At 40.7% G+C, this 23,614-nt stretch overlaps 2 protein-coding genes across 2 annotated transcripts in view; both read right to left on the reverse strand.

The window, feature by feature from the left end:
* Window positions 1–23,614, reverse strand: part of ptn (pleiotrophin) — a 95,372-nt gene that overhangs the window by 33,811 nt on the left and 37,947 nt on the right. The gene's annotated exons all lie outside the window — the stretch shown is intronic.
* Window positions 3,819–15,937, reverse strand: LOC108414740. Its single transcript, XM_037543070.1, has 16 exons — window positions 15,841–15,937; window positions 15,597–15,759; window positions 14,819–15,011; window positions 14,444–14,557; window positions 11,916–12,020; window positions 11,462–11,575; window positions 11,011–11,124; window positions 10,561–10,674; window positions 10,110–10,223; window positions 9,659–9,772; window positions 9,210–9,323; window positions 8,760–8,873; window positions 8,309–8,422; window positions 7,832–7,927; window positions 4,186–4,277; window positions 3,819–4,098 (listed from the first exon to the last, which is right to left on the reverse strand). Exons 1-15 carry the CDS (start codon window positions 15,935–15,937, stop codon window positions 4,227–4,229), a joined length of 1,731 nt encoding a protein of 576 aa, XP_037398967.1. The 3' UTR covers window positions 3,819–4,098; window positions 4,186–4,226.

The raw sequence follows: 23,614 nt of genomic DNA on the forward strand, positions 1-23,614 counted from the left end.
TTATTTATGTGTCAAATGATTGCAGACACTATGCATACACACATGACAAGCAGACTTTCATTCATAGTAAACAACTGGAACGGCAAGTCTGAAGTGTGTGTGTGTGTTTGTGTGTGTGTGTGTGTGTGTGTGTGTGTGTGTGCGCGTGTGTGTCAGTGTGTCTGGTCTGTGGGATGTGCCTTTTGAGGGATTTTGCACGGATGAATTGGAGTCTTGACTGAATGCCGTTAAAAGCTCAACACAGAGGTGTTTCCTGAAAGCCACTGTATTTTACAGCCACAACTCTAAAGTCCTGTAATCCTGTAGAGGAATGTTGGCAAGAAGGACAAAGGAAAAAAACATGCATGGGTCATTCTACTAAACTGGTTCAAAGTCAGAGTTCAAAACACATTTCAGACTTTTAACTGACTTGGACTTCAGACTAACATTTTTTTGCTTTGAGTGACTCTATACCATATGTTTATTTTATTGTAAAGAATGATTAAGCATTCTATTTTGTCACTACCAAAACAATCATAACACTATCGAAACTTTAGTAAAGGTGATTTTTGGTGGTGACTCAAAAACGCTACCCAGCACAAATCTTCTAAGCCGGTTTTCCTTCTGAGTTGTGGGGGATGCTGAAGCCTGCCCCAGCAGTCATTAGGCAGAAGGTAGGATACACCCTGGACAGGTCGCCAGTCCATCGCATAACAGACAGACAGACATATACACTCATGCCTAGGGGCAATTTAGCATGTCCAATTGGCCTGACTGCATGTCTTTGGACTGTGGGGGGGAACTGGAGTAACCACTCATAAATCTAAATACATCCACTTTACTTTCAAATAAATCATAAAGATCTCTTAAAAACTATGAAAAAATACAAGAAAAAAAAATATATATATATTTTTTACAAGTTGTAGTTGTACTACAAGTTGAAGTACACCTCCCAATAGAAAGGATCCTATGAATGATGATTTTGTATTACTGTCTAAATTTATGCCTGGGATTTAAATAGATCATAATATAATCCTTATAACTATCTAGGGAGTTGTTTTTATATAGTTATTTTACTATAGCCATGCAGTTTGAACTGGTTTTGTAGAATGGTCCACGTCAGATAAGAAAGGTGCCCTCATTTTCAGCGCTCCAGGTCATCACTCCAGGCCTCTGAATAATGCGCAGCTGGTCGTGGCTCATGGCCCATGCTAATCAGAGCCTAATTGAAGCCTGTAGTGATTTGTCTAATGTTTGGCTTTTTGCTAGTGGGTGTATTTAGTGTGATGGAGACTGAAAGCGACTCATCCCTCTTCTCTGTAAAGGTCAGAGTGTAAGCTGCATTATGGTTTGTCTGTACGTGTATGTACGCAACCCTCACATGCTCAATATGCACACATGCACTAATGTAATTAACACCTATCCACTGTACTCTCATGCTCTCTCTTTCAGACAATGTACTTAAAGGGATCCAAATCAGGGCTCAGAACTGCTCCATGTAGAGCTAATATTTTAACCTGTCCATTTTGTGTTTCATTAACACCTCACTGAACCAGTTACAATAAGCTTAAAAACTGCTTAAAGTGCTATGTGATGTGATAAAACGTGATGATGTGATAATGTCGCCAGTAAGTTGTGCTTCTGATGACTCTTCAGATCATGCAGATCATGTTTGTGCTGCACAGTAGATCAGTGCCCCTGTGTCAGCTGAACTTTCCTTCAGGTCCGTTGTCATGTGGGGGTTTTGCTTTGCCTTCATGGCCAGATCTGAGCAGTTCTATCTTAGAGATTTCTTGATATTCCAGATTTTGCCATGACTTCCATAGTTCCCCTTAACTGTCATTTTGGACAGTTAAAATATGGACAGTTTAAGTACAATATCAAGTCAAATATCAAGTACCTGTGCGTTAACATTTGCAGGAAAAAAGGTTATTTTTGAAATAGTTTGCTTCAGAGGTGGTGATAAATATTTGGCCAGGGGTGCCCACACTTTTACGTACAACTGTGTATGACCACATACATTGATTGTATTCTGTAATAATGTCCCAAGTGACCTATCAATTCGCTAAATTTCCTTCAGGATCAATAAAGTATCTATCTATCTATCTATCTATCTATCTATCTATCTATCTATCTATCTATCTATCTAACGTTTGTTAAACATTGGTGTATTTTATTGTTCTTACTCATCACTATGTGCCATGTCTAGCAGCAAGTTTTCACCATGGTGTAGCCCAGCCACACACTCTTTCATTCAGTAAATTTGCTCTTCCTTTTCTTCATTTCTGGTGATATGACATTATCATAACTGAAGTCTTTGATGGGGTAAATACTACACTATTTGTGTTACTTGTATTTGGTCATGGTCGCATAACCTTTGCAATAGTACTGGAATTTATGTTTTTTTATTTTTCAGGTTGATTCCTGAGTCTGCAACACTTGTAGAGTTTATCACAACACATGATGATTGTTTTGAAATATATATAAACTTAAAATGACATGCATGAAATCTTAGTTCCTAGAAACCATTAGTGCTTCTCTGATTTACACTAAAGGCACTGAATTACAAATAGCAGCCATCAGTAGCTGGTACTGCAGGATTTTGAAGCACATTTGCTCAAAAGACACACACAGCTATACACTGACCCAAAGGACTCTCCTCTGAGGGTGGCTAACAGTGGCTAATTACTATAATAAACAAAGTTAATTATTAATAGACACACACAGGGAGTGTGTGGCCTCCGGGGGCTGGAGGGGGTGGGGGTTGACCCAACCCCCAGCAACCTGCCACTGGAACAAATCCCTTCTGCTGGAGCAGCCTGGCCTCATTATGTAATGGAGCATCAGCAGAATATGGGTTTAGCCTTGCAAAAGCGCTCCTGAATATTCCCCTCGCTGTGCCCTTTATACACACACACACACACACACATACTTGTCTAAGCGTTTTTTGGGGACTACAAGCTGGAAGCTACATTGTGGGGACTCGCCTTTCTAAAGGCTTTAGGAGCAAACGAAAGACAGATTCATGTTTCAACTGGCGTTCTTAAAACGGCTGTCACTTCAAAATAAAGAAAATACATTATTAAAGCAATGTGACATTTTCCTACATTCTGGGGACAATTTCTGGTATTCAAAGCATGTGGGGACCAGCAGATACACACACACAACTTTCTGGTATTTTGTACAATGTAGGTACTTGTGAACAATCTGGGGACAAATATTATGAACAGTTGAAATGCACCTATAATGTATATTTGTAACACAAGACAACTGATGTAGACACATTAATAACAGGTCTTTTATTTGTTTCTTTTTAAACCAGTTGTTTGCCATTTGTGATGCAGTATTTATGCACAAATAATTAATGACTGCTTCTTAAATGTAAAGCGAATCACAAGCAATACCAAAAAACGTAAGCTGCCAGTCAAATAATAGCACGTATGAAGAAAAAAAAAACCTCAAATATATTTTTTCAAGAGAACTTTGGTAAAGACAGTGATTCTATATAGACCTATGATTCATGGTAACTGGTTATTCAGACTGTGTTGCATATGGTTCTATAAAGGAACTTGAAAATGGTTCTATATAGTTCTTCAATTGTGCTGATATCAAGCTTGTAACAGAACTCTATGTGGTGCTATACAGAACCATTTCAAAATGGTTCATTAGTAGATCCATATACAACACATTCTCCAAATTGAAAAACCATTTCACCATGTGAAGAAACATTTAGGCATGCAAATAGCTCTTTCACTGTTTTTACTAAAGAACCCTTGAAGAACCATTTTTTAAAGTTTTTTAAGTTTATTATTGACAAAATAAACTGAAAAATGAAATAAAACTTTTTTTAGCACTTTATTAATGAACAGAAAAAAACAAAGACTGCAAATGACATTTGCTCTGGTTTACATTTTCCTTTAAAATGCAGTGATTCTGTTCTTTACAAAGAACTTTACCGTTAACCAATGTCGGTCTTTGAATGCAGCAGGGTCAACTTTTATACAGGACTCACAATCTTTTTTCTTGGCACTGTGCAAGTTTTAATGAACCTGTTCAGATGTTTTTCAACTGCTTTCACTTCACTGGTCTCCCATTTCTTTCTCTTAACCATCTTTACACCTGAGTAAATGCAGAGCATGTTTAGTCAAAACAATGTTTTTTCAATGTCATAAAAGTTTGCCATCATGTTTATTTATCAGACAATACCTTTGGGAACTGATGTGGTACTGGTTGGTTCTATGACTTGCTCAGCCAAGGTCTCCTGAGCTTGCTGTGTAAGTCCGGTTCTGCTCCAGGATCTACATAAACCCAAACCAAACACACTCTTTTTGAAAATATTTTAAATAGCTAAAGACATGTCCTAATAATAATAATAATAATAATAATACTATAAAAATGCATTTTCTGATGAAAATGCAGAGTGATTGCTGTGATAAGTCCTACATGATTGCTAGAGTGCTGCTATGTCATTGATGTGGTCTTGATATTTGGTTCTTAGGGTGCTGCTAGGTGGCTGCAAAGTTCCACCTACACTGGGCAGCCTAAATATATAGGACAATGTCAAAGGTGTATTATCACACAGGTGACAATGGCAATGACATCAGTTCAACTGTGCAGAAGAAGCCAAATGGTAAACCACTTCTGTATAATCTATCAAGAAAATCACATGGACAGGAACAACAAAAAGTTTGGTATTAACGTGCACTCAACTATTACTGAGTAAGAGCTGAGGATTCCTCGGAGTACACTTTGCTTGCATGACACAGCTTGGTCAAAGATTTTTGCTTTAGCTAATGAGCGAGAAAATAAGAATTCAAAGCTACAAACTTGGAATGTTTGAAGCAGGAATCATGGCAAGCTGGAAAAAACACACTGTCTACGACTCAGGCCATGAACAACAAAGAAGAAATGGAGTGACATTTATTGTCAACAAGGATGTCAACAAGACCATTATTGGATGCAATTCTGTGAATGACTGATGTCAATCAGATTTCATGCATAACCATTCAACATTGCATTCATTTAAGTTTCCTCCCCAACAACAGATGCTAATAAAGAAGAAATTAAAAAGTTTTATTATGAAGCTGAGGATAAAATTGACAAGATCTGTAAATAAGTTATCCTGCTGGTAACTGAAATACCATAGTCAGAAATCAGAAGGAGGGAAATAGTTGTACAATGATATCTTCATTAATACCTTCTTGAAGTAACTAAAACAACATCATGACAAACATGGAAAAACAAGGTTTGTTTTCTAGAATATATGTACACTCAGAAATAAATATCAATGTCTAGTTGGTATACCAAGGGAAGTTCAATGGACAGGACTGACGAAAATAAAGATCAATCAACAAAACCCTTCTTGATGTTTGCTAGATTATGGAAAAAGCCAAGATCATCAAGGACTTCATGTACTTCTTTGACTACAACAAAGTCTTTGTGTTGACCACAAAATTATGCAATTATGCAATTTATTCCTCAGGAAGATGGGAATACAAGAACATGTCATCATTCTACTGAGAAACCTCCTACAGTCTGGACAGAGAACCGACAAACAGAATGGTTCTACATTGGCAAAGGGGTTAGTCAAAGCTATACTGTGTCACCTTACCTGTTCAACCTGTATGCTGAACATTTAATGAGACGCAGGACTGGAGGAAAATGATTGAGGATTCAAGACCAGTGGAAGACATCAATAACCTTCGATATGCGGATGACACGACACTTGCAGCAGAAAATCAAGAAGACCTAAAGGCCCTTATAAGGAAGATTAAAGAACAGAGTGAAAAGATGGGACTTCAGCTGAATAGGACTAAGGTTAGGACAATATGAAAGAGCACTAACTGTAGCACTGATGGAGAAGATGCCAAAGAGATGGACAGCATTTGCCAACTTTAACTGATTAACAACAAAGGACCCAGCAGTCAAAATTGAACTGGAAAAGACTTTCAAATGCAAAAATCCATCTCTCCACGTAAAGATCAGAACTGTCCAGACTGTGGTCATCTCTGTGGTTCTTTATGGATATGAAAACTGGTCAATAAAAAAAGGTGGGAAATACTGATGCATTTGAACTGCTGGCAAAGTCTTTTGAGGGAACAAAGGAAACAAACCAATGGGCTCTTGATCAAATCAAGCCTCAATTTCTCATTCCAAGTCCAGAAAATAAACTGACACACTCTTTGGGATTTGGGAATATTGTGAGAAGAACCATTGGAAAAGACAATGATGCTTGGAAGAGTTGGGAAGTGGAGGGCAAGCAAGAAGATACAATGCGAGGAACAATGAACAAGGCCATTAGAAAGCCAGAACACCCAAACAGAAGACCAGGATATTCTGGAGAAACACCATCAATATGGTCTCCAGGGGTTGGAAACAATTCGACAGCACTTAACAATAATATAGGGGGCTAATATGTGCTAAAGATCTTACACCAAGCAGTCTCTTTTCCTTACATCTATTAAACAGGAAAACATTGACTTATTTTTTGTCCTGATTTTGGAAGTTGCCGTATTTTTTAGAAATGTGGTCAATGCGTTTTAAATGTGTTTCAAAGTGTTTGCAGTATAACTGTGCCTCTATATGAAATAACTACTAATGAGTACGTCTCCTGGTAAAAATTACATTATGAACACAAAAAACCCACCCCAAACAACACCTTAACATGGTTATTGAAAAGTATAGGCTAAGGGATGCATACTGAACAAATACAATATCTTGCATCATTTTAGCCAGTTGGCCAAAGGCCAAATTTGACCTTTAGGGCAGGGGCGTTTAATTAAAATTCAATAAGGTTCAGTTACCAAAAATCAAGCAAAGGTCCAGAACACCATAACTTCCATTATGATTCAGTGCCATATGCTGTTTACTGAAGTAGCCTAATAGGAATATCAATACCTTATGTAGTCCATAACTGAATGTCAAATCAAAAAGTACAGTTCAGTGATATTTCAACATTTATTGTCAGTTTTCTTTTCAGATCACATCATATGAAATAAATTCCCTTTGACTCACTTTCTTCTCTGACTGCTCTTGCCTCGTCCCTCCCGAGTGGAGTCGAATGGAGACTCCGTTGAGTCTCTGCGCTCATTGTAATGCACAGATCTGATTGGCTGAGTAGTGTCACGCGTGATATTTACAAAGCATGCGATTGGTCTGTGAGTTTCCTGGGCCGCTAAAACGGTACCATAATGACTAGAAATGATACCCCGATTAAAATAGGACCACCCTGTCGTAATTAAATAATTATCCAGAATTTATCGGTTATAGGTCCAGGTCAGCATGGAACAGCCTTTGGGTCCAGACTTGGACTACAGTCCACCTATTAGTGACCTCTGCTTTAGGGTGATTATACAGACCTATGCAATAAGACTGAAAACTGAAATTGTTAAGGTGGCTCTATCAAATGGCTTCAACGCAAGGTATATAGTAGATTTATCATTTTAATTTGTGTTCAGTTTTATATACACCAAAACAGAGCTTGACTAGTCAGGTACAATTTCAGGGCTTGACTGGTCAGGTACAACTTCAGATTCATTGGTGGCAGCAGCACTGGACTGACCACTGCTAGTACTGTGTGAACTACATCTTTTCATTGTTGTCTTGGCTTTTGTTTTAGAAACTGAAATCATACGACTGCAGGAACTTTCATCTGAGCTACTATCTGAAGACCCAGGGACATACTCATCATCACTGCTATAAACACTACTGATAGAGCAGGCATCATGAAGCAATAAAAAAAATAACATAGCTTCCATGTGAACACTGCTGTATACTTTAGCTATTTTATATTCGGAAGAGTGAATTGTGCATGTTTTATAAAAGTACAAAAAAATTAAAAGCATTTTGTTACCTGAACTAAGAATGCAGACCTCTGCTGCTGAGCATCTCCACAAGTAAGATCAGATTCCAGATGATGACTATGTTCTTGCATTACAATTGTTGTCACCTGAAAAAAAAAAAAAAAAAAAAAAAAAAAAACACAACTCACAATTAAGCCCAACAGTGCAAGTGTTTTAGCAAACTAACACCAGGTCGAAAAAAAAAAAAAAAATCTATCTCTCTCTCTCTCTCTAATATATATATTAGTTATTTTATTATATATTAGTTATTATATATATATATATATATATATATATATATATATATATATATATATATATATTTTATTACTAGAAAAAAAAAATATTTTAAATTAAGTGTTTTGTTGGAATTTTGTCCACTTGTCATTTGAAATTAATCTTTTGCCAACACTGGTAGACTACAGTGTACATTGTGGGGACTTGATGTTTACCATGTAAAAAACGTATGAAAATAAGCAGTTTCATACCTGGTTGGGGAAAGTAGACTCAAGCTGTGAATGCTGTGTGCAATGCTGATCGTCTCTAGATGCAACCTCTGACTCCAGACGATTACTGTCTTTTTCCATTCCATTTTTTGTCATCTGAAATAGACAAAACAACTACCAATAAGCCCAAAAGTAAAAGCAATGTTTACACATTATAACTAAACTGAACACTGTCAAGTTGTAGAAAGTATTTTGAGGCTAAACACACCAAAAAAGACATATTTCTAGATTAAAATTATAATATTTTACACTACATGCCTTGTGAGGACTTTGTGTAAAACCTTCACCTTCAAAGACAATGTGGGGACTCAGTGGGGGAAGGGCACCACTAGTCAATGGAAAATCTTTTGCCAGCACTAGCAGACTAAAGTGTACATTGTGGGGACTTGACGTTTACTATGTAAAAAACGTATGAAAATAAGCAGTTTCATACCTGGTTGAGGAAAGTAGACTCAAGCTGTGAATGCTGAGTGCAATGCTGATCGTCTCTAGATGCAACCTCTGACTCCAGACGATTACTGTCTTTTTCCATTCCATTTTTTGTCATCTGAAATAGACAAAACAACTACCAATAAGCTCAAAAGTAAAAGCAATGTTTACACATTATAACTAAACTGAACAAGGTCAAGTTGTAGAAAGTATTTTGAGGCTAAACACACCAAAAAAGACATATTTCTAGATTAAAATTATAATATTTTACACTACATGCCTTGTGAGGACTTTGTGTAAAACCTTCACCTTCAAAGACAATGTGGGGACTCAGTGGGGGAAGGGCACCACTAGTCAATGGAAAATCTTTGCCAGCACTAGCAGACTACAGTGTACATTGTGGGGACTTGACGTTTACCATGTAAAAAACGTATGAAAATAAGCAGTTTCATACCTGGTTGGGGAAAGTAGACTCAAGCTGTGAATGCTGTGTGCAATGCTGATCGTCTCTAGATGCAACCTCTGACTCCAGACGATTACTGTCTTTTTCCATTCCATTTTTTGTCATCTGAAATAGACAAAACAACTACCAATAAGCCCAAAAGTAAAAGCAATGTTTACACATTATAACTAAACTGAACAGTCAAGTTGTAGAAAGTATTTTGAGGCTAAACACACCAAAAAAGACATATTTCTAGATTAAAATTATAATATTTTACACTACATGCCTTGTGAGGACTTTGTGTAAAACCTTCACCTTCAAAGACAATGTGGGGACTCAGTGGGGGAAGGGCACCACTAGTCAATGGAAAATCTTTTGCCAGCACTAGCAGACTAAAGTGTACATTGTGGGGACTTGACGTTTACTATGTAAAAAACGTATGAAAATAAGCAGTTTCATACCTGGTTGAGGAAAGTAGACTCAAGCTGTGAATGCTGAGTGCAATGCTGATCGTCTCTAGATGCAACCTCTGACTCCAGACGATTACTGTCTTTTTCCATTCCATTTTTTGTCATCTGAAATAGACAAAACAACTACCAATAAGCTCAAAAGTAAAAGCAATGTTTACACATTATAACTAAACTGAACAAGGTCAAGTTGTAGAAAGTATTTTGAGGCTAAACACACCAAAAAAGACATATTTCTAGATTAAAATTATAATATTTTACACTACATGCCTTGTGAGGACTTTGTGTAAAACCTTCACCTTCAAAGACAATGTGGGGACTCAGTGGGGGAAGGGCACCACTAGTCAATGGAAAATCTTTTGCCAGCACTAGCAGACTACAGTGTACATTGTGGGGACTTGATGTTTACCATGTAAAAAACGTATGAAAATAAGCAGTTTCATACCTGGTTGGGGAAAGTAGACTCAAGCTGTGAATGCTGTGTGCAATGCTGATCGTCTCTAGATGCAACCTCTGACTCCAGACGATTACTGTCTTTTTCCATTCCATTTTTTGTCATCTGAAATAGACAAAACAACTACCAATAAGCCCAAAAGTAAAAGCAATGTTTACACATTATAACTAAACTGAACACTGTCAAGTTGTAGAAAGTATTTTGAGGCTAAACACACCAAAAAAGACATATTTCTAGATTAAAATTATAATATTTTACACTACATGCCTTGTGAGGACTTTGTGTAAAACCTTCACCTTCAAAGACAATGTGGGGACTCAGTGGGGGAAGGGCACCACTAGTCAATGGAAAATCTTTTGCCAGCACTAGCAGACTAAAGTGTACATTGTGGGGACTTGACGTTTACTATGTAAAAAACGTATGAAAATAAGCAGTTTCATACCTGGTTGAGGAAAGTAGACTCAAGCTGTGAATGCTGAGTGCAATGCTGATCGTCTCTAGATGCAACCTCTGACTCCAGACGATTACTGTCTTTTTCCATTCCATTTTTTGTCATCTGAAATAGACAAAACAACTACCAATAAGCTCAAAAGTAAAAGCAATGTTTACACATTATAACTAAACTGAACAAGGTCAAGTTGTAGAAAGTATTTTGAGGCTAAACACACCAAAAAAGACATATTTCTAGATTAAAATTATAATATTTTACACTACATGCCTTGTGAGGACTTTGTGTAAAACCTTCACCTTCAAAGACAATGTGGGGACTCAGTGGGGGAAGGGCACCACTAGTCAATGGAAAATCTTTGCCAGCACTAGCAGACTACAGTGTACATTGTGGGGACTTGACGTTTACCATGTAAAAAACGTATGAAAATAAGCAGTTTCATACCTGGTTGGGGAAAGTAGACTCAAGCTGTGAATGCTGTGTGCAATGCTGATCGTCTCTAGATGCAACCTCTGACTCCAGACGATTACTGTCTTTTTCCATTCCATTTTTTGTCATCTGAAATAGACAAAACAACTACCAATAAGCCCAAAAGTAAAAGCAATGTTTACACATTATAACTAAACTGAACACTGTCAACTTGTAGAAAGTATTTTGAGGCTAAACACACCAAAAAAGACATATTTCTAGATTAAAATTATAATATTTTACACTACATGCCTTGTGAGGACTTTGTGTAAAACCTTCACCTTCAAAGACAATGTGGGGACTCAGTGGGGGAAGGGCACCACTAGTCAATGGAAAATCTTTTGCCAGCACTAGCAGACTAAAGTGTACATTGTGGGGACTTGACGTTTACTATGTAAAAAACGTATGAAAATAAGCAGTTTCATACCTGGTTGAGGAAAGTAAACTCAAGCTGTGAATGCTGAGTGCAATGCTGATCGTCTCTAGATGCAACCTCTGACTCCAGACGATTACTGTCTTTTTCCATTCCATTTTTTGTCATCTGAAATAGACAAAACAACTACCAATAAGCCCAAAAGTAAAAGCAATGTTTACACATTATAACTAAACTGAACACTGTCAAGTTGTAGAAAGTATTTTTAGGCTAAACACACCAAAAAAGAAATATTTCTAGATTAAAATGATAGTATTTTAATATGCATGTCTTCTGAGGACTTTGTGTAAAACCTTCACTTTTTAAGACAGTGTGGGGACTCAGTGGGGGAAGGGCACCACTTGTCATTTGAAACTAATCTTTTGCCAACACTGGTAAATCACAGTGTACATTGTGGGGACTTGACGTTTACCGTGTAAAAAATATAAGGAAATAAGCAGTTTTATACCTCGCTACAGAAAGTAGACTCAAGCTGTGAATGCTGAGTGCGATGCTGATCGTCTCCAGAGGCAACCTCTGACTCCAGACGATTACTGCCGGCATTTTTTTTCATCTGAAACAGACAAAACAATTACCAATAAACCCATTTTGCTAGTTCAAAGCCTGCATTCAATATAGTGTAAAATAAGGAACACAGAACACAAAATAGGGAAAGAAAGCTGTTTACGCTAGATGACTTCTGTTTTACTCCAAATAACTCCCTCCACACCACAATTAAGCTAATAATGAGCTTTCCATGATCCCATACCCACCTGAAGAGGAGGTTGCTACAAGTTACAAGCCAAAGGTTGCAAGATTGGAAACACAAAGATGGCACTGGTTGGACACTGAATGCAATTTTACAAAATATTGCATGGCAGCTTTACAGAATCTAAGTCTAAAGCCAATGGTTCAGCAGGCCAAGAGCAGTAAACTGACAGCAGTGAAAGAGTTTGCTACTGTAGATACTGGTGCCGAAAAAGGCACCGTGAGAGAAGGCACCTTGTAGAAGTCCTGAGATAACCCTAGTAAGGAGTAAATGAAATTAGGTTTAGAAAACAAACAGCAAATGGTGCAGCATCATGAGATGGATGGGTCAGCCGAGCATAGTCTGCATGAGAGAAGCTCAACAGGTTAGCAAATGCAGTGTGATCAAGGAAGAGCATCTCTGAAGGCGATGAGGTAGATGTGCATAGTCCACGTGAAAAGCAGAAGGGATTAATACATGCCAAGCAGGTTTAAGGAGCAGCAGTGCATAAACGCCATAACTGAGGTATATGAACAGACATTCACTCTCAGCCTGACATACACCAGCAGCCTAATAATGGCTACGTTTACATGCAAAGATTTTTGCCAATCCGACTGAATACAGTTTACAGATTCAGACTGAGGTGTTTATGCTCACTCTATTCAACAATCTGATGAAAATCTTCATTTAAATGCTCACTACAAGTAATCCGATGCAAAATGCGTGGTGTAGCGTTTAGAGTAAATATCACGTGAGGTCCAGTCAGAGTGAGATGAGCAGCAGTGAGCAGTGATTGTGTTTTTAACTGCTTTCAAATGACTTCAGACTCAGGAAAACGTGTCCTTATTAAAGAAGGCCGAGAGGAAGACGACGTGCTCCAAGATACATAAGCTGGACGTCCGTCCCACCACCGTCTTTTAAAGATCAGAGCATGAACTTCGTCTCCTCTGCAGTCCAGTTTCTGCTCTGCTCTGCCATGTATAAACTCTCACTATGCACGCCGCGCATGCACAGAGCATTCTTACACATTCTGATTGGAGTGTAATCGGATTCAGGTGTGGTACATGGCTGTTATTCTTCTATTTAATGGATTATTTAGAGGTTTACCCACCTCGTTCAATCGGATAGAAATTGTATTCCGAATAGACTCAATCGGCTTAGTCTATTCCGATTGAGGCGTTTACATGGACGTATTCTATTCCGATTGAGCTATTAGTCGGATTAATGGACTATCAGGCTGCATGTAAACGTGGCTACTGACGTCAGTACACACTCTGCCACAGTGTTTTTGTGGGTTTTATGAGGAAAAACAGCAAAACGCGTGCTGCTGGGCAATAAGAGTTACACTGAATATATAATAACGCTGCCATACTTATAATAGGGTAATTAAATATGGAAACTTTCAAAATAAAATCTGCCACAATGATAAGACAAGAACGTTGGGTTTATTTACAGCAACAAACAGACTACTGCTGAAACTCATGAATGCCATGCTGACGATTACAACCAGGCATCAAAAACTGAAATATTGATTAAAATACAACGTATTAAGGATTCTAGGAGGTTGTGACAACGTACAATGTAGTATTGATTACTTTCGCCTTCTCATCAACGTCGTCACAACTTACTAGAAAGTTGTCAATGTCGTCATAACTTTCTGAGAAATTACATTTCAATGTTGTGACAACGTAGAGAGCACCAAGCACATGACGCCATGGTACCAAAACAGGACGCAGTCACAATGTAACTGTGTTTGCAGGGCTGGTAGGAAGGCAAAACCACCAAGTTTTATGTCTAATGGGAACTAGCTTTATGGTTGCCATTAGAGGGCTTTAGGAAACAATCAAATGTACCTGGATTAATCCCAGAAGACCTGATTAAACGATCAGAATCCTTTACACTGTGATATCAGCCCATCAGAAAAACAGAGAACACCTTTAGTGACTACTGAAAACCACCAAGAACCAATAGACTCTTTTAAAGGGTTCTATGATTTTTTTTTTTCCAACAGGGAGGTACATTAAAAACTCTCTAGCCATGTTATGAACAAAAAATGGATTAAACGATGAAACGTGCCGTTGGGCTGTTTCTGCTGTTGTGGCAGAGAGTGCATGACGTCACTGGGGCTGATACTGCATCTCTCTGAAGGCCTGCAGCCAGACTCTCCTGGTACTGGTTGACTACATTACACATTGTGCAGACTTAGCATCACCTGTGTGAACACGCTTGAATTTGAGCAGTTTGCTTACCTGGACGCCAAAAGCAGGTTTGTGCTGCGAAGGCTTGATGCAGTGCTGATCATCTCCAGAGGCACCTTCTGACTCCAGATGATTGTTGTCCGCTTCCATTCCACTTTTTATCACCTAAAATGGACACAACAGTCATTATTAAACACAAAATAAAAGGGAAATCCTGCTATGGAAACAGCACGCAACACGTGAGCCGTACCATGCTGTAACTGACTGGCACTGTTCTGATCATCTCTATATAGTTTACATAAACTCAGATTAACAGTATCCTTTCCTTTCAAGCCTCCATTTACATTATGGATATGATGTCTTAAAAATATATTCACTGTTTGGCATCTAATTATCCACTACTGGTACAAGAAGTGACATTCTTACTTCACTCCTCCACGGACAATCACCATCTCCATAATTATACGTAATCTCCTCTCCAGGTGTGATGTCTCTTAAAGCAAACAGGCACAAATGTGGCCTTCCCTCCACGATGAGTCTCTTCATTTTACAGTTGGGGTTAATGTGGTCATCATTAACCAGTCTTCCAAGACTGCCATCGTCCCTTGCAGCATCAATACTGGATTTGAACAAACAGAAGTCAGTTATTGAAGGTCATATTTTAGTTGTATAGTTGTAAAATTAAAGTCCAATAAAAGCAAAAATTACATTATTCACAATTATTTCACTTCATAACAGTGTCAGTGTCATTTTGCTCATATTATTATATTATCATTGCTAGACTATTCACAATTTCCTTCTACCTCTGAAGCACCTGTGCTCAGTACGGGTCTACAGCCTGGGCTGATCAGCGCGTTCAGTTAAAGAACATAATATACTGTGAAATAGAAACGGGGGGGGGGCGGTTATCGGCGGGGGCGGGGCGATCAAAGAGTGAATCAAAGGCGAACGCGTCTGTAAACAAAACGATGTCGCTGCGAAAACGCGCGGCGCTAACGGCAGAAACCTGTTCGATTTCTGAAGGTTTAAATATTAATGCGTCACAGCAGCGAAGCGTTTAAAGCCCATCTAACACCAGTCTACCGCCCACGTCTCCGCGCGGCCCGGAGCGCGGTCCCGAGCGCGGAGCGACGCGCCGCCACTGAAACCCCCCCCACCCCCCAGTTAACCTCCCGGCCCAGAGAAGAAGGGAAATGTTACTCACGTCCAGAACTTTCCGTGCCAGAGGAAGTCGAACATGAAGGCGTTCATGGCGCCGTGATAAACGCGCCGTCTCCTCCGACTCTCCTCCGCGCTGATCAGGTCTCCTCTGTACTCCAGCACGAACTCTCCCCTCGCCAAGCCCGTCACGGCGAACACCCCCCTGCCTAAATTAAGAACCACAGACCGCGCTGACACCGACCGCCCGCGCGGGGGTCCAGTCCAGCTGACTGACCTGCTCTGCTCACCTTTAAATGAACTGATGTGCTTCACCTCCAGCCCCGCTCTGTCGCGGCCGGCCGCGACGTGGAAAACAGCGTCGTTTGTCGGGCTCTTCCTCCTCATCTCCCTGACCGAGCCCCCGCAGCGGGTCTGAAGGCCTCGCTATGCCCGGCGCTTTAACTGTTTAAAGGCCCCGCAGGGCTGAGCGCTAACAACCAGCTAACTAGCACTAGCCAATTAACGAGAACCCAGCGCTGTTTAAACTAAACTCCTGCATTCACCGCAGGACTCGGGGTTTATATACAAACACCGCTGATTAGTAAAACACGGCGTGGTTAAAACGGGGAAACTTAACTCACACAGCTCGTGCGCTGGGCTAGCTCGGCTTCTCACTACTGACTGGGAAACTGCGGCCCTGATTAAGGTGGTACCTCATTGGCTCACAGTTCCAATGATTGCTTCCCGTTTCAACCAATCAGAGTTCAGCATTGCTGTACCACGTGATCAAGTGTGCGTCCGCACTTGTTTTTACAGTCTTTGGCCACAGGGGGCGTGTACACACTTTGAGCAGTTCCCGCTAAACACTCGCACACTGTTTTTCGAGTTTGTGTTCATGCTGGGGACTTTTGAGATTTTAAGGGGGTAGGTTCAGCTCAACGAAATAGACATGCTGCAATGGTTAACTTCGTGGGGACTCGATTTTTGGTCCCCACAATGACACAAGTCCCCACTTTATTGGTGTGCTTACTGGTCGAAGTCCCCATATTATAAGGTTTACAAACACACACACACACACACACACACACACACACACAGGCTGAATCATTGTCAGTGCTGCTTCTTTCTGTTTTTCTGTTTCTGTTTCTGTCCCTCTGTTAATATCTCTCTCTAAATCTCTACCTCCTTTAATGTCTCGCTTTTACACTCTTCCCTGAGCGAGTGAGTGCGTGAGTAAATGTTTCCCACCGTATGGTGAAGTCACCGCGGGACACTTGTTCATTAGTGAGAGCTGAAGGGGAAAAGGGCTTTAATGCTTCTGACTTTTAACGGAAGAATCTCTCTACTTTCATCTGTCCCCATCACATATTGCTTTGTTTAGAACACACTTCTTAACATGCAATATATTCACTTAAAGGGGAGATCCACCAATTTTTCAACTCCAAATCTCAGATTTAGTGCCTCTAAAAGCTACATCACAAAACGTTATTACATCAATTGCTTACAAATATGCTTTCTGACGATTAAGGCATTGGTTTATGAGCGTTTTAGGAAGGTTTTGGCCTAAAATATATCTTTTTACAGTCCGTTCAAAGTGGAGAGGTGCATGCAGGTGTGGTTTATCACTATTTTTAACATTACATTTAAAAGCTTAGAATGTGGTTATTATAGTACTATAATAATCAAAGGGTTATATTATTTTTATTCACTATATAATGGCTGTTTATCTCAATGATTATATATATATATATATATATATATATATATACACACACACACATACACAGACACACACACACTTGCCATCTCTCAGTTTCTTCCTCACATACTTAATTTCTTAATTTCTCTCTCTCTCTCACTCTCTCTCTCTCTCTACCCCTCTCTCTCTCTCTACCATTTGCTTGCAGTTTGTTTTCAAATGACACATTTATACTGTGTTTACTGACACTGTCATTTACAGCATATCTGTGAGATTCCTCTGAGCTTTCGCTGTGAGTTATCAGCAGAGTGTACAGTTACATCTTAACCTCAAAATTGTTTCAACAAAATACAAATGTTGCATAAACATTACAATGTCAGAAAAACATGAGCTCTGTTAATCCACGCAGACAGTTTGAATTACTGTATAAATATACTAAGGTTAAAGCAGACCTATGCACTCCAAACAAATGAACTGGAAAATTCAAGGGCCTGAAAATCATCAATTTGATCAATACTGGCTAAAATCCCAGTGATATCACCACTTCTAAGTGTTTCATATTATGTGAACAGACTGCAGTGAATAAAATAGTTTATTTTAAGGATGGCACCAAATTTACATATAAGATCATATTATAAAAAATTGTGATAAGTTATATTACCTGACAAGGGGAAATTTGCATCTTTACAGCAGCAGACCTCACTTTCTCAAGCTCATTACTGTGATTCAGATTGAACTGTGGAAAACAGCATCATGATTACAATAATGAAAAACATGTCAAAATGCACCCAAATCTTGGCAGGAGTATAACTAGGTTTGCGCCGATAATGGCACTCAAATGCAAGAATGGTTTTGGTGATGGGGATGTTGATATATATGATCAATAACACAACGCAATTTCATGGCATGAAACAATCTCAAATGCGAGCCAGAGAAGCTGCTTTGTGCTTACATGTACACACCACAGGTTTATTCCACTCTCAGGGGAAGGAATTCCATAATATCTTGGAAGTGTGTCTGAAAGAATTTGTGCCCATTCAGTCAAAAGAATATGAGACGTCAGGAAGTAAGGTTGGACCAGAAGGCCAGGCTTGCAATCAATGTTTCAACTCAATGGTGTTCAGTAGGGCTGAAGTCAGGGCTCTGTGCAGGCAACTGGAGCTCCTCCACTATGCCAAGGTGCATCTATATAATAAATGTAGACTGACAAAGTGAAAACTGCCAAGACAGTCTAGAGAAGCTCCACCTCCTTATTCCATTAAAAATTGTGAGTTTCTGCTGTTTGAATTGAAGAAATGTGACAATTTCATATCATATGCAATTTCCGTTTTATAACTGCCAATTGTAGGTCTAAAGCACTCCTTAGCTATGAAACTACTGGAGTAAGTATAATTTTAAACCTTATTTTATTTCTTTTTTTCCACCTGATATTACTGGTTATCAGATTTCTTAGTTACTGTGGTCTTCATCTCAGTTAACCTTTAAAAACAATATTTTCCTTTTTTGTTATGAAAGTGCAAATATCATCACATTATAAAGCTTTTATTCAGTTTGATAGTGGTGGAATAATTTAACACATTTTAACAGTAATAGTCCTCTGCTCCTGTGTGTAATACAGAAAATATTTAACACATCTGAAAGAGTGCAGAGCCCAGAGAGCTTTTGAATGCTTCAGAAGGTTTGAAGCCCTGAGAAGAGTGCAGGGCCATGGCCTGAAAGGAGCTGCTGCTGACAGGTATCAAAGAGTCCGGTTCATTAGCACATTCCCTCAGTGGCCAGAATGCCCCTACACACAGCACAGCCATTCCCATTCAGTGCTCGCCACTCTGCTCGAATCCCACACATACACACACACACACACACCGTCACAAAATCCAATGTCTCACACACAAACAGACAAGTGTAACCAGCTCGGATAAACCTGCCACCTTAACGATAAACCTGTCAGTCACCTGTAATCCCAAATCACTTTCACAGACAGACACAGACACAAACACACACACACACAAACAGACATGCTACACCATGAAGCTACCAAGAATGGACCCTCAAATAAAAAGCATTCCATGCCTGCCGCCATGAACCATGGAATGGGGGTACCTAACCAATTTTTTGCATGCACCAAGAACATTGCTATGATCACTCTCTAAAATCTTGATTTATCCCACATACATATTCTTAATATGAATGTTGTAATAATAGTCATTCTGTTAAATGAAAGTAGAAATGTTATACACTTCCTGGGTCTACAATCAATACAGTAAAAATGAACAAAACACTGCCTTTATGACTGATTGGTTTAATTGATCTATCCATGCTCTGCCCACAAATACAGTCTTTGGTAGCCACTGTTGCTAAGTTGGTAGAATGTTGGCAGCAAACCCATTCGACACTATAAGAAGGTGCACAGCTCTCTCTCTCTCTATACATACATTATATATATATATATATATATATATATATATATATATATATATATATACACACACACTGCTCAAAAAAATAAAGGGAACACAAACAACACAAGATAACTCCAAGTAAATCAAACTTCTGTGAAATCAAACTGTCAACGTAGGAAGCAACACTGATTGACAATCAATTTCACAGCTGTTGTGCAAATGGAACAGACAACAGGTGGAAATTATTGGCAATTAGCAAGACACTCAATAAAGGAGTGGTTCTGCAGGTGGGGAACACAGACCACTTCTCAGTACCTTTCTGCTTTCTGGCTGATGTTTTGGTCACTTTTGAATGTTGGTGGTGCTTTCACACTCGTGGTAGCATAAGACGGACTCTACAACAGCTGGAGGCGCTACCAGGAGACAGGCCAGTACACCAGGAGATGTGGAGGAGGCCGTAGGAGGGCAACAACCCAGCAGCAGGACTGTTACCTCTGCCTTTGTGCAAGGAGGAACAGGAGGAGCACTGCCAGAGCCCTGCAAAATGACCTCCAGCAGGCCACAAATGTGCATGTGTCTGCACAAACGGTTAGAATCCGACTCCATGAGGATGGTATGAGGGCCCGACGTCCACAGATGGGGGCTGTGCTCACAGCCCAACACCATGCAGGACGCTTGGCATTTGCCAGAGAACACCAGGATTGGCAAATTCGCCACTGGCGCCCTGTGCTCTTCACAGATGAAGGCAGGTTCACACTGAGCACATGTGGCAGACGTGACAGAGTCTGGAGACGCCGTGGAGAGCGTTCCCCAGACCTGAATCCGATTGAGCACATCTGGGACATCATGTCTCGCTCCATCCACCAACGCCATGTTGCACCACATACTATCCAGTAGTTGGTGGATGCTTTAGTCAAGGTCTGGGAGGAGATCCCTCAGGAGGCCATCTGCCACCTCATCAGGAGCATGCCCAGGCGTTGTAGGGAGGTGATACAGGCACGTGGAGGCCACACACAATACTGAGCCTCATTTTGACTTGTTTTAAGGACATTACATCAAAGTTGGATCAGCCTGTCGTGTGTTTTTCCACTTTAATTTTGTGTGTGACTCCAAATCCAGGCCTCCATTGGTTAATAAATTTGATTTCCATTGATGATTTTTGTGTGATTTTGTTGTCAGCACATTCAACTTTGTACAGAACAAAGTATATATACTGCTCAAAAAAATAAAGGGAACACTCAAATAACACATCCTAGATCTGAATGAATGAAATATTCTCATTGAATACTTTGTTCTGTACAAAGTGTGAACCTGCTTTCATCTGTGTAGAGCACAGGGCGAATTTGCCAATCCTGGTGTTCTCTGGCAAATGCCAAGCGTCCTGCACAGTGTTGGGCTGTGAGCACAACCCCCATCTGTGGACGTCTAACCGTTTGTGCAGACACATGAACATTTGTGGCCTGCTGGAGGTCATTTTGCAGGGCTCTGGCAGTGCTCCTCCTGTTCCTCCTTGCACAAAGGCAGAGGTAGCGGTCCTGCTGCTGGGTTGTTGCCCTCCTACGGCCTTCTTCATGTCTTCTGATGTACTGGCCTGTCTCCTGGTAGCGCCTCCAGCCTCTGGACACTACGCTGACAGACACATCAAACCTTCTTGCCACAGCTCGCACTGATGTGCCATCCTGGATGAGCTGCACTACCTGAGCCAGTTGTGTGGGTTGTAGAGTCCGTCTCGTGCTACCACGAGTGTGAAAGCACCACCAACATCCAAAAGTGACCAAAACATCAGCCAGAAAGCAGAAAGGTACAGAGAAGTGGTCTGTGGTCCCCACCTGCAGAACCACTCCTTTATTGAGTGTGTCTTGCTAATTGCCAATAATTTCCACCTGTTGTCTGTTCCATTTGCACAACAGCTGTGAAATTGATTGTCAATCAGTGTTGCTTCCTAAGTGGACAGTTTGATTTCACAGAAGTTTGATTTATTTGGAGTTATATTGTGTTGTTTAAGTGTTCCCTTTATTTTTTTGAGCAGTGTGTATAAACCTCAGTGAAATACAGCCAGAATAAAATGTTAACGGTGATAAGAATTTATGAAGGTAAATAATAGACCATGCCAAGCTGCCCCACTGCTTTAAACCAATGCGCTGACTGCACAGGATACCAAACATTAATAATTTTCTTTGTGTTTGATCAAATTGTGATTTCACTGGTTATTTTCTTTTACACTTTGATTTAACAAGTTGGCCTAATTTCCTGCACAGCTGCATTTCTGAACATTTTTTGTCTCAGGGGTACTTTGATTGTTTGAAATAATTATATGAAATAAGTGTGTGTGCTTGTATATGTGTATAGTTATTTGTGTAGAGCTGAGGACCCGTTCATCTTGTATTAGCAAGGTGTGGTCCTTGGACCTGGAGATGGCCTGGCCTGCAGTGGATTGTCTTCGGCCCATCTCAGGACTTGTGGTCTGAGGCCCCCTAGCAAACTACCTCAGTGACCTCCACCAGGGAAATGGAGCTTGACATGCCAGAGGCCTCCAGCTCTGACTCCTGTGAGGGAGGCATGTCTCCTGGATTAAGGAGTTGTTCAAAGTGCTCCTTCCTCCAACTGACAATATCCTCATTTGAAGTCAGAGTTTCTCCACCCTTGCTGAATGCAGCTTGGGCACAGCCAACCTGACCACTCCTGAGTCGCCGGACAGTTGTCCAGAATCTCCTTGAAGTCTTTTTCCATGGCTTTTCCAAACTCCTCCCACGCCCTGGATTTTGCTTCTGCTGCCGTTGCACCTGTCATCTTTTTCGCCTGTCAGTACCTCTCTGCTGAGTCGGGAGTCCTTTGGGCCATCCAGTCCCTAAAGGCCTCTTTCTTCAGCTTGATGGCCTCCCTCACCACTGGTGTCCACAAGGGGGTTCTTGGGTTACCGCCCCGACAGGCACCCACAAGCATTTGGCCACAGCTATGCCTGGTAGCTTCCACAATGGAGGTTTTGAACAGGGTCCATTCAGATTCCATGTCCCCTACCTCCTGAGAAAAACTCTCCCAGAAGTGGGAGTTGAAATCATTCCAAACAGGGGCCTCTGACAGTCGTTCCCAGCACACTCTCACTATTCGCTTGGGCCTACCGGGTCTGACCATCAGTTTTCCTTGCCATCTGATCCAACTCACCACCAGATGGTGATCAGTTGACAGCTCAGCACCTCCCTTTACCCGAGTGTCCAGAACATACGACACAACAAAGTTGATCATTGACCTCTGACCCAAGGAGCTCTGGTACCATGTACACTTATGAACATCCTTGTGTTCGAACTTGGTGTTTATTATGAACAATCCACGCCTGGCACAGAAGTCCAATAACAATTCACCAATCGGGTTTAGATCGGGCAGGCCGTTCTTCCCAATCACGCCTCTCCAGGTCTCCCAGTCATTGCCAACATGAGCATTGAAGTCTCCCAGTAAGATTATGGAGTCTGTAGGTGGGACGCTTTTCAGAACCCTGCCCACTTGCACCAAGAAGGCCAAATACTCTGACCTGTTGTTTGGTGCATAAGCACACACAACAGTCAGAGTTTTCCTCTTTGTGATTTTAATTCTCATTGAGGTGACCCTCTCCTCCACTGGAACAAACTCCAACTGCACATCCACTCCCATCCCGGTGCCTCTCACCCTGTGCAACCCCTGAGTAGAAGAGGGACCAACCCCTATCAAATAGTTTGGTTCCAGAGCCGACACTGTGGGTGGAGGTGAGCCCAACTATATCTAGTTGGTACCTCTCAACCTCCCGCACAAGCTCCGGCTGCCCACATGGTCCCCCCACATTGCCCTTGGGGCTGAGCCCGGCCGGGTTATGTGTGCTGCCCGGCCACCAGGTGCTCGCCGGAGGACACTATCCCCAGGCCTGTCTCTAGGGGTAGGTCCCGGTGACCCTATCCCAGGCAGGGTACATGGCATTTTGAGCCTGTTTTTCATGGTGGGTTTTTTTTTTTTTTT

The sequence above is a fragment of the Pygocentrus nattereri genome, chromosome 11 (assembly GCF_015220715.1).
Source record: "Pygocentrus nattereri isolate fPygNat1 chromosome 11, fPygNat1.pri, whole genome shotgun sequence".
Taxonomy (NCBI): domain Eukaryota; kingdom Metazoa; phylum Chordata; class Actinopteri; order Characiformes; family Serrasalmidae; genus Pygocentrus; species Pygocentrus nattereri.